This window comes from Solanum tuberosum, unplaced genomic scaffold (assembly GCF_000226075.1).
Source record: "Solanum tuberosum cultivar DM 1-3 516 R44 unplaced genomic scaffold, SolTub_3.0 scf00790, whole genome shotgun sequence".
Lineage (NCBI taxonomy): Eukaryota > Viridiplantae > Streptophyta > Magnoliopsida > Solanales > Solanaceae > Solanum > Solanum tuberosum.
The window spans coordinates 94892-107304 of record NW_006239704.1 but is presented as its reverse complement, the minus strand read 5'-3'; the positions used below and the strand labels follow the sequence as shown (position 1 = coordinate 107304).

The 12413-nt window shown below is 30.0% G+C and overlaps 1 protein-coding gene across 2 annotated transcripts; it reads right to left on the bottom strand.

Annotated features, from left to right (window-relative positions):
• Positions 1–1964: 1964 nt before the first annotated feature.
• On the bottom strand, positions 1965–5869 carry LOC102581080 (ACT domain-containing protein ACR4-like). 2 transcript variants are annotated; one of them, XM_006367431.2, is made up of 8 exons: positions 5713–5869; positions 4933–5005; positions 4790–4835; positions 4596–4710; positions 4188–4255; positions 3498–4091; positions 3298–3402; positions 1965–2534 (listed from the first exon to the last, which is right to left on the bottom strand). In XM_006367431.2, the coding sequence occupies exons 1-8, from the start codon at positions 5714–5716 to the stop codon at positions 2193–2195; spliced, it is 1347 nt and encodes a 448-aa protein (XP_006367493.1). In that variant the 5' UTR covers positions 5717–5869; the 3' UTR covers positions 1965–2192. The 2 variants fall into 2 exon arrangements, with proteins under 2 accessions (XP_006367493.1, XP_006367494.1); XM_006367432.2 differs by having other exon boundaries at positions 5720–5868.
• Positions 5870–12413: the final 6544 nt, after the last annotated feature.

Sequence of the window (12413 nt, the reverse complement as noted above, 5' to 3'; positions counted from 1 at the left end):
TATGAATCAAATAATAAATATTTTTTTAGGTGGTCTATACGTAGCTGCCTAATCAATTAATTATGAAGTATCATTATTTAAAGTACTTATAAATTTTGTTTTTATTAAATAACTAATCATTAATATGTGTTTTAAATTTACAGTAGGTAAAATGTTAGTATCTTATTATATAATTTGAAAAAAGTTGATTCAAGTTAACCTTGGCTCTTATTGTAAAAAAGAATTAGGTAGATAATAAACTTTAAGTAGCTTAATTTAAAATTCTATAATATCAAACAAAGTTATAAAATAGATACTAATTCCAAGTCTTTGTAATATAAAAATTATAATTCTCGTCTAGAGTGACATATATATATATATATAAAATATAATATTTTCATATTATATATGAATAATATTTTCATAATTAGGATCAATCATGCACAAGTTGAAGAGGGGAATTGAATTTCCTTTTTTGGTTAGATAGGAGTGCCACTCTAGAAAGAGGTCTCCATTCCTCTCCTCATTCCACTTATTCTTTCACCATTTTAGAATGTCTTTTCTTAGTTGTGTACATTAGATATTCAAATAACAACAATTTCCTTTCCTTTTGGCATTGTTTGGTCAAAAGGAAAATCAATTGGATCACTTTTCCATTTGTGACTTATTTTCTCTACTATTTCTAGGATATGACTTTTTAAATTTTGCAAAAGTGTTTACTCCATGGGGATGTAGATGGGAGAAAGAGAACAATGATGTCACAAAGAGGGGCTCCAACTCTATCCATCCATTTTTTTTTAGTCTCTCAAATTATTCAAAAAAGAAAAGAAGAAAGGGAAGTGAAATTAATCTTTTTATGACCAATTTTGTCAACATCAATGTATTTCAAAGACCATCAATAGATGACCATTTACCGCCACGTCATTAATAAATTCATTAAATGAGTTTAAAATTACGGGGTATTAAAAATAAGGATAATATGAAATGTAAAGGTGGCCATCGAAGATATTTGGAGGCTATTCGATGAACGGAGAATAATTTTATACTATTTTCAATAGCTTAATGATATTTTAGACTTTTTTTTTTCTTTCTGTTTTTATCTTTTCAATGAGAAAAAAGAAGCTAGAATGCTCCAATCATAAAAGTAGAAGGAATTCAATTAATCCACGACAACCCAACTAAACTAATTCGTTTATTATGCTAAGCTCATTTATTAATGATGACCAAAATCAAAAGTGACAAGCCGCCTTGTCAAAGGTGGATGACTCCACTTAATAAGGAAAAAAAATTAAAATGACATTATCTTTTATAACATTTTTTAAATATAATGTTTACCCAAGAAAATGACAAAAATCATCACACATGTTTGAGGATAAGCTTAAAATAATTTTAGTTTTTAAGTATGTTTAGTCTCCAATTAGATATTTAACAATTTATGTTTATTAGATTCGATGAAAATAGTGGTTAGAAAGATCTAAACATGTAACACAAAAAACTACACTAAACATTAAAACGATATAAAATAATAATAATAAAAAGCTACATCTTCGTAAACTTAAATATGAGTTTCTTGTTTTTATTCTTGTCATTATTTCTGTCAAATTTAACGAACATAAATTGTTTAAAAATTTGACAAAAACAAAAAGTGTTATGACCAAAATTATTGTGTGCATATTTATAGGACTATATCGAACCTACCGACAAGTACAAAGGGACCATATTTGTCCTTTTTCTCATGTTTAATCCCTCCAATTAATGTTCTTTAAAACTATAGAAAACATCGAAATCAAGTCTAACATGAAGGGGCACATTTGACTGTACAGTTGAGACATATTAAAAGCAAAAAAGAGTAAAAAGGGCATTTGATTAAACTAGTCAAACTAGCTTATAAACACGTTTTAGCGTATTAGCGAACCATCGTGGTGTTGAACCATAATCACTAGACAGCTAAATGATCACGAAAATATATTCAAAAACAAAAAAAGTAAAAGGGCATTTGACTTATAAGCTGATCAAACTGACTTATAAGCACTTTATAGCTTATCCATTGGGTCAATATGGTATTGAACCATAACCAATGAACATAGCAAAACGATCACGAAAACATCTTTACAGACAAATGACATGCCTTTAAACCTAGCAAGAACCAATGTAGGTTTGATGATGCAGAGGGGATCAAATGTACACGCGACGAGGATTAGATCGAGTGTCTTTCAAGAATACGACTTAACCAACCCGAAATTACAAAAGGATCTAGACTTGAATAGACCACCAAAAAGGAACCTGGTTGGAGATTCTTGTGGAACTGGATTTAACTCTGCAATGTTGCCTTTCACACTAAGAATCGTCTGTCCGATTGTCTGACGAATGGATTCTATGATCTTAGCATCAACAGGATATCCTGATGAATCGCGAACGTAGAATATATTAACAGCTTTGCCAGCTCTAGTTGTCACTTCTGCTCTGGTGACGGTGAGGCTGTTCTCGCGGAAGATCCTAGTAACATCGGAGAGTAGTCCTACTCTGTCCGTGGTACATAGTTCTAGTTTCAATCCCTGGAAAGACACGAGAAAAAAATGAAAAACGATGTTCGATTAAAACGTAATCCAAAGCCTACAAGACAAGAACATGACATTATAGGACTCCAATATTTTCTTCCAAGAGGATATTTCCAAATCTATCTGACATCACTGAGGCAATAAATTAGAATTGTAAGACATCATCAGACAACTAATAGACAAATAGATTGCCAGAAGCATGCACTAGACAAGCTAAGAGAGACACCTTTACTCTAATAAATAAATTATACTTCACGGTTTGTCTTTTCTCCTATAGGTTCTTGTCCTTCGTTTTTTGTTATTATCTGTTGTTTCTTGTACTTCGATCATCATAGTATTTTTCTTTGTTATGTCGCTTTATATTGTTTTTCCTTGAGTCGAGGGTCTATCAGAAACAACCTCTGAGGTAGGGGTAAGGTCTGTGGACGCTCTATCTTCCCAAACCTCACTTTGTGAGATAACATTGTATGTGTTGTATTGAAGACAAAACAGAAAGAAAAGAACCTATTTTGCATCGTTCAAAATCGTACTCACGAAGTCTTGAAATTCTAAATCAACGAATTAGGCTAAAATATCATCTCCAAAAGGATCCAGAAACAGAATTTGATCAACATAGACAAGGTAAAGGATATAAGTTGACACCAGTGAATTGAAGAACCAATTACATCTACCAATTTCGCACGAAAAAGCTAGCTAGAGCTGAATAAATGTCGAATAACGGATCTAAGAAGATTTTAGGAAGTGAATCACTAGTGCTAACCTCAGATACCCTTCTTTCTATAGCTGCTTCAAGACATTGAATCACTCGTTGTCGTTCTGCATCTGATTTCACCGGGGAACCATCTATATGTCTTATGCAGTACTCCTTCAATGAGAACAGAGTTTATAGTTTTAGTTCACAAATTTTCCGGGAAAAAATACAATGCTAGAACTTGCGAAACGAATAGGAAATTCTAGTACCTGTTGGGCTACTGGTCCTTCAGCATCAACATTACCATGGAAAACCACATACTGCATATCGGTCAATGTACAAATTGTATCAAATAGAAGCTTTGGTCTATCCTTGCACCGGATTGTCACAACGGAGTAGTCCTTGTCGTGCCAATTAACGACACTCACATTAGGCCTCTCTTTTTCATCCAATACTTCACCAGCAGCACGTTCATAGTCTCGGTCTGCAAACATTAGCTGGTGAAGCCTTCTCTCGGTATGAGAGACCCCGTCAGATACTATTGTTTTTGCATCCCTTAATTTATTGCTACATCTAAGTACATTGCACAAAAGTTGCTTCATCATAGACAACCTTTCCGGATCATTAATTGTACCTCCCGTTTCCTCATCCTTAACTTGCATTATAGCTGCTGCTCGGGTGTTATGAGTCCACACCTCAGCATTAACCACATTGCATTTGAGATTCGTGAGGACAGCACTCATCTCAGACAATAGCCCCGGTCTATCACTTCCGATTAACTCAATTGAAGTGTAGTCCATTCCTGCAGTAACTCCAACTGATCGTCTCATTGATGACGCGAAACTAGAATCCGGACCAAGAGACTGAAAATGACAACCACAAAAAACAAAATTCAGTAGCTTTTCCACACCAATGCAAAAGAACAAGTGCCTAACTTTTGCACACAGGATAAAACTCACCTTCATGATATAATCCAACATCGCTTCGTCTGTAATCTTGTTCCCTTCTTGATTAGTCACATTGAAAACTGCCAAAAGAGTATCAACTTACAAATCACCCCTTAAAAGATGAGGTAAATTCCATTTTCAAAGTGAAAGGAACAAATGCTAGATGTTGCTCAGACTCTCCAAAAATACACTACTTTTAGAGGATCTAACACACACCCGTCGACACATTTTTGAAGAGTTCGAGCAACACAAGTGTCGTAAATTCCCTTTTCAAAGTGAAAGGAACAAATGCCAGATGTTGCTCACACTCCAAAAATGCACTACTTTTGGAGAATCTGACACACATCTGTCAACACATTTTTCAAGAATCTGAGCGACAAAGGATGAAATGAAAAGTAAAGTAAAGACAGAGATGATTACCATCCATGAACCATCCACCATCAGATGAAATATAAGCCTTAGTGATAACAAGATTAAGATCAGTTAAAACTTGTACCACCTCTAAGAGTATTCCATGTTTGTTAGCACTATCCACCTAGAAAGTTAAACAAAATTATAAAAGATCCCCTTTTTCACTAGCAATAAAACAACAAAGAACCTAAACTCACACAAACCTGTATAACAGTAGCATTTTTGCAAGAATCATTGTCAATCACCACTCTAACATAAAGACAATGAAACATAATGTAAATGCAAAGCCTTACTAATAATAAATCATTAAAAGTTTAAAAAAACCAACAAATTGAAGAAATAGTACCTTGGTGGATTCATTCTTCTTATGAATTTTTCATATTCATCATCCATGATGTTCTGAGAATAGCTAACTGTAGCTTTAGAAACAAAAAGATAAAAACACAAACAGAGAGAATCAGCATTACCAACCAAGAATGTAAAGCAAGTAATTTTTAAGGAAAGGGGGAAAATTAAATTTGACAAATCATTTAAGACTAGAATGAGTAAGAATAACCAAATAATACCAAAGAAGGGCTAATTAAGAAGGCTAAAAGGTATTTGTACACTGTACCTATATTTGGGTGTGTGTGTTGGTGGGGCTATATGTTTATGTAGGGACGGAGCTAAGTGGGGTTCGTGTATTAGAACAACTCAATAGCTTTTTCGTACACCATATATATGAATATTAACTTATGAACTCTTGACAAAACTGATTGACGATTCAATAAAAATTAAAGTGAAGGAAATTTAGAACCTCAAACTCTTAATACTGGCTCCGCCTCTATGTTTATGTATGTGTGTGGAAACCATAGACATCAAAAGCTCAATAATGTTAACAGCTCAAAAAAACACAAATAAAATCAGTAGTTGGAGACACCAAACAAACAGACAACTAAACAAATCTACCAAATCACACAAACCATAAACACAAAGCTAAGAAAAAAAAATCAAGAAAATTCAAGATTGACCCATTAACACAAAAACACTCATGTATTGAAAATAACAAAAACAAACTCAAGATAACAACTTTTACCCACCCACCCCAAAACCCCCATGGAACACAAGGAGAAAAAATGGCAAGTACCCATTACAATTTCTTGAAGATTCTTGAATTGGGTCACCAAGATTTTCTTGAATCTCTTAAAACACAGAGAGAAAGAGAAAGACAAGAGGATTGTGGTGGTCTTATGACAGGATCTCTCCCAACTACATGGTAACTGAATCTTGACTAGCCCCCACTATAAATAAAATACTAAAATAGTAGTCTACTAGTAAAATTTACTAATTTACCAAAAATATTACTTTCAATAAATAGTCAATTTTTATGATACAATTTCCTTTTTAGTTGATCAAAAGAAAGAAAGATATTTTTCTATAATTAAAAAGAATTTACTTTTAAAAATCTCTTTTTCTCTTTAATTAAATAATTTATAGTCATATAATATCTAAAACTTATTTAGAATCATAATTTTTTTTTTAAAAATTACTTAAATTTTATATTAAGTCAAACAATTCTACTTATATTAAGAGGAAAACAGTATATGTATTTACCTTATATGCAACAGGGACTCGGGGACCAAAAAAATTTTTGCCAAGAATTCCAAGTTCTTAAATACTAGAAAAACTAGTTTTTGGACACTTGAGAAATATTTGGGAAATTTAAAAAATTCAAAAATTATCTCAAACTTTTATATTTTATAAAAAAAAAATACACATCATTTATTACTTCCTACTAATAAATATTTATATGACGAACAATCGACTCAGAGTAGCAATATTATTTCGTCTTTTCAGTCATCTGATCTAGAAATGTAAGCTTGACAGGAAGAGATTGTTCATAGAATGTAGGAAGATTATATAAAGGAATAATTTGTTACTATCTCCTCCGAAATTTGTTATAATTATAACTGAATCAATGATAAATTTGAATATGCATTAATGTATTGCTCTTGCCTATATTGTTTATTTAGTTGTTGTTGATTGTTATCAATTATGTTATAAGGTTATTTTTAACAGAACATATTCATTATAAATAGATAATACAAACTTATGGATATATACATATTTTTTTTTATAGTTTTTAGAACTTATGGAGATTGCCCGTATTATGTGGGAGAATTATATTAAAGACTAGTTCACTACAATTTATGTTCAATTTGTTTTATTGAATTAAAGTTTGATGACATTGTTACTTAAGTGGGAAACAAATAGATTTGTATTAATTTATTATGCGATTTTATAAAAAAAATTATTTGGTAAGATTGAATAAGCAATTAGGGCTATTTTAATAGTTTTACAACTTATGAGATTCTTATGTTTATGAGAAAATATACAACACAAAAATTTCATATCGCATGTCCAAACAAAACTTCAATTTCATCTCATGATTCCATATTATGATACAATATCATGATTTCATATCACATGGCCAAACGGGTCCTTAGTCTTCGATAACATTTTGTGTTCAAAGAAGATATTATGATCCGTGCATGCACCTGTTGATTTTGATGTGTCCTTTTCTTATTTTTATATTTGAATTTTTAATGGTAGATTATCTAAAGTATTTTTCATGTTTTTATTTTGAAGGTAGATTAAGTAGATATGTAGCTTCCAAATTTTATTCTTTTCAAAGCTGACATTATACACATTACGCCAATCTAGTCCTATATACACTTTTGTTTGGAGGATTAAGTTGTTACATATTGTTTCATAATATATCGTATTATATTGTGTTGTGTTATATTGTATTGTATCGTACTGTATTGTTTTAATGAATACGGGTGTTTGGATAGATTGTATCGTTTTTCGCCGTTACATAATGTCACGCATTCATAATTTGAGTGATAAACCCACATGAAAAGTAGTGTACGGGGTAGAGCTACTATGAAAATGTAATTATTAAATACTAAAAAAAAATAGAAAAATATATTAAGGTAACGATTCGATCACGCCAAATCGGCCGTTACATAAAATAAGTCTTTTCATCGTTACCTAACGATATATTTAAACGATACGATACAATAAAATTTAAGTAACAATCAAAACAAACATTATATTTAAACTAACAATACAATACAATACCGGTAACAACCATCCAAACATGGTGTTACTGGTGATCTACCTATAATTAACCTCATATTCTTAATTATTTGAAAGATAATGAGTAGGCCTCGCTTGCTATTTCAAATAAATTAGTTCATGTTATTAATATAAAGAGAAATAGATCAAAAGTTTTGTCAAAGAAATCAAAATAGAGGAGGTAAATGTAATATAGCAAATGACAAAAAATAATAGTATATACTTTCACAAAAAATATTTTTTCAGCCGTCACCACTTCCCCTTAATGCTTGATGGTAGCTTCATTATTACCTTGAGGAAACTAGCTTGCTATATCAATGGGAAAACAAGTTTCATTATTGTTATGTTTTCTTACTTTAATTATGTATACATTGAATCAACTTAAGAAAATTCAAAAAAATTATTATCATTTTACACGTTTAATTTAGCCTAGTTTATATAGAGGTTACTATATAGTTTTAGGTACGTGAAATGGACAAGGGGATGCATGATTGCAAGGAGGGATGTCAAATATGCTCAAAAATTGATGGTCCACTTAATTCATTCAAACTTTTATGAGTAAGGTATAAGCTAATTTCATATTGAGTTGATTTTAGTTCGATCCAATATAATTTATTTTTAAAGTAATCTTCAATATAACTTAATTTTAGCTTATATTTAAGATTTACTTTAATTTGAATTTACTACTTGAGATTTTTTTTTGGACTCGAGTCTTGAATCTCTGACCTTGATTCAGAGTTGTATCTAGAGTCTCAAGTAGGTTTTTGGTCATAGGACTTGTGAGTTGTGACCCCATTTTTAAGTGTTGATTTGAAATCAATAGTGATTTACAAAATTTAAGAAGAAAAATTAGGAAAATCCATCTAATTAGACAAACGTTTCTATCATATCTGATCTAGAAATGAAAGCTTGTCGGGAAGAGATTGTTCGTAGAATGTGGGAAGATTATATAAAGAAATAGTTTGTTACTATCTCCCCCGGAGGTTGTTATAATTATACCCGAATCAATGATAAATTTGAATATGTATTAATGTATTGCTCTTGCCTATATTGTTTATTTTGTTGTTGTTGATTGTTATCAATTATGTTATAAGGTTATTTTTAACGGAACATATTCATTATAAATAGATAATACAAAGTTATGGATATTTTTATAGTTTTTAGAACTTATGCGTATAAATCATATTTTTTGAAATAGTCAAATAGTTTTTGGGAAACTTGGGGCCTAACGCAGGGTGTTAACTTGGGAAAAACTTAGCACATTTATTATTTGACAAAAATACTTGGAAACTTGGGGCCAAAGGCTAGCTAAAATAGCAGTCTACTAGTAAAATTTACTATTTTATCAAAAATATTACTTCCACGGTATGATCAATTTTTGTGATAAACTTTCCTTTTTAGTTCGATCAGAAAAAGAATGGTTTTTTCTATAATAATAAGGAATTTAACTTATTTTTTTGTTTATCTGTAATGAATAATTTTAGTCATATAAATATTTAAATTATAAATTATAAAAATACTTTATTTTTATTTAAATTTATATATTAAGCCAAACGATGTTATATATATTTATTAGAAAGGAAAAAAATATGTATTTGCTTTATATGCAACAGGAAGTCGGGGACCCAAAAAAGTTTCATAAAATATACAAGCAATTCTTTTCTTTCTAAATATCATAAAATATACGAGCAATTTTTTTTTCTTTCTAAATAGTCCTCGTCTCAATTTATTTGTTTTATTTTTTATTTTAATTCATTATTTAAAACAAAATAAAACATTGTCTACTTTTTTTTTTGTTTTAACTTTGCACAAAATACATTTTAAAAAATAAAATTTAAAAGATATTTTGATACATTCTATCTATTTTTAATTTATAAGACTATATATTTCGAAAGAAAAATAATTTTTGAAAATTTCCATCACGCTAAAAATAGACAAACAAATTAGAATAAAGGGAGTGTTATGTTTTCTCCCTCCTCACCCAGGGGCGGACCCACCCTTGGCCGAGGGGTATCAAGTGACACCCCTTCGTCGGAAAATTACATTGTATATAAAGGTCAAATTTTGATTTAAAAATATATATAAAAAAGTATTGACACTTATCGACATAAATGGAAGGTTCGGTGTAGTGATTAAGCGGTTACAAAAGTTCCTTAAGGTTGTGTGTTCAGGCTCTATTAGCCTCGTAATTATTTGCTCTATTTTCTTACTACAATCATTGACACCCCTTCATGAAAATCCTGCACAATATTATTATTTGTTTTCTTTATATATATTTGTCCTTTCCCTTAATATGAGATTTGATATTTTTTAGGAGATAAATTACACTATTTGTAAAATTATATTTATGATTTCACAAGAACAATAATAACAAGTATGATTTGAATTATATCCTTGAATGTTTTCTTTTTAATAAGTGTACATTACGTCACAAATTTAGCTAATATGAAATAGATGGAGTATCACTTTATCCATACACATTTTCCCTTTATTCATAACAATGTTTGATGGGAAAATGGTCTAATATACCCCTCAACTTTATCATTTAGAATTGATATACCTCCATTCTAAAAGTAGCTCATATATACCCTTATTGTTACACAAATGACTCACGTTTACCCTTTTATTTTAAATTATTTTTTATTAAAAAATAATCCATGTAGGGATATATTTTATCCTTCTCACATGTTTTTTTTTTTTTACTTTTTTAATTCAACAACTAATTTGAATTAATTATTTTGATGGTCAAATTTATTCTTTTCACTTATTTTCTTATAATCTCTACTATGGGTATCCTAATTTTTTTTTACAAATATAAATACTTTTGTAACGAGGAGCGTATCAACTCTAAATAACAAAGTTGAGGGGTATATCATGACTTTTTCCTACGTTTAATAATATGTTGGCCTGATATTTTGAAGGGAAAAAGGACAAATATACCCCCGAACTATCGTAAATGGTATGCAGATACCCTCCGTCATACTTTTGGGACATTGGTGCCCTTGTCGTCCAAAAACTAGAGCATATATGCCCTTCACTCTAACGGAAGACTAAATAGGGACACATGACTCAATCTTATCCGTCGATCCGATATTTAATACATGTCGGGTCGGTGGATAAGATTGTGACACGTGTATATCCGTTAGTATAAAAGGTATATATGCTTTAGTTTTTGGACGGAAGAGGCACCAATGTCCCTAAAGTATGACGGAGGGTATCTGTATATCATTTACGATAGTTCGGGGATATATTTGCCCTTTTTCCCTATTTTGAAATCTTCTCGAAGATGAGTTTTCCAAACTTGAAAATTAGTTTTGACCATTTTTTAATAAAAAATTCAAGTTTTTTAAACAGCATAGCCTTAATTTCTATAAATAGAAAAAATCAATTCACGTCAAATATTTTTATGTCCAAACATTCTTGATTGTCTTGCTACATCTCTATTTCTTAAAAAAAAAAAAAAAAAGGAACGAGAGGGGTATATCACCACCCGGCGTATTTTAGCAATTGGTTGGGGGAAGTTAGGTGAGTTTGCGAATATTGTACTCTTTCCCTGAATTTGCTTTATTTGATTGGACAAAAAGTTTTAAGAAATAAATTTAACATATATAAATAGAATAAAAAAGAACCTTTAATCTTTCAATCACCAAAAAAAGCATCCTACAAAAGATAGAAAATTTTGTAAAATATGGAGTGAATACTGGGTCCGTTTGGCCATGCGATATTGAATCATGATATGATATCATAATATGAAATCATTATATGAAGTTGAAGTTTGGTTTGAACATGCGATATGAAATTTTTATGTTTTATATTTTCTCATAAATATAAGAATCTCATAAGTTGTAAAACTATTAAAATAACCCCAATTATTTATTCAATCTTATCAAATAAACAAAAAATTATAAAATCATTTAATAAATTATTACAAAGTTATTTGTTCTCCACTTAAGTAACTGTTACATCAAACTTTAATTCAATAAAAAAAAATTGAACATAAATTGTAGTGTATTAGTCTTTAATATAATCCTCCTACATAGTACGGACAATCTTCTCATGTTGAACTTGCCTTTCTCGATATATGACCGAGAAGACGAACCAACAATGTTACTTTGAGTCATTTGTTGGTCAATATCATCCACAATTATATTTTCATGCTCATAGACCATAAATATTTCATCACTCCTTTGTTATTCTCGCAAATAATTATGTAACAATGTACAAACTATGACAATTTTTACTTGTGTGTCAATATCATATGGTTCATGCCTTGTTTCACTTGTGTGCAATTACACATTTTTAGTGCATTAATTTGGTACTAAAATCAAACATATTGGAAGTAGTGATTATCAAACATACATCACCAATTTTGTCCTTTTTCATACTAAACTGCTTTAAACATTTTCATATGTAGCCGAAAAAGAAGTTTTCTTATTATGAAAAATAAAAAATGTATTACTCCCTCCGTTCTTATTTATATTCATAAAATCAATTCCTACTTTGTCATTTATATTAACCAAATTTAAAGTAATAATTTTTTTTATGTTGGTGAGAATAATAAATTTTAAAAAGTAATGATGTAATTATTAATTTTATTTACATATGAAATAAATGGTTAGTAGATATAAATATGGGTTGTTTTAACAAAATATAAACTTGTGGGTCAACTTTTGTATTTAAAAAATCTCAAATCATGATATAGAATTC

Excerpts from the sequence above, each read along its gene's own strand:
- LOC102581080 (XM_006367431.2), bottom strand. Across the intron at positions 4,836-4,932 it reads AGAAGAATGAATCCACCAAG|AGTGGTGATTGACAATGATT; the intron begins GTACTATTTCTT and ends TCTTTATGTTAG. Across the intron at positions 4,711-4,789 it reads AAAATGCTACTGTTATACAG|GTGGATAGTGCTAACAAACA; the intron begins GTTTGTGTGAGT and ends TTAACTTTCTAG.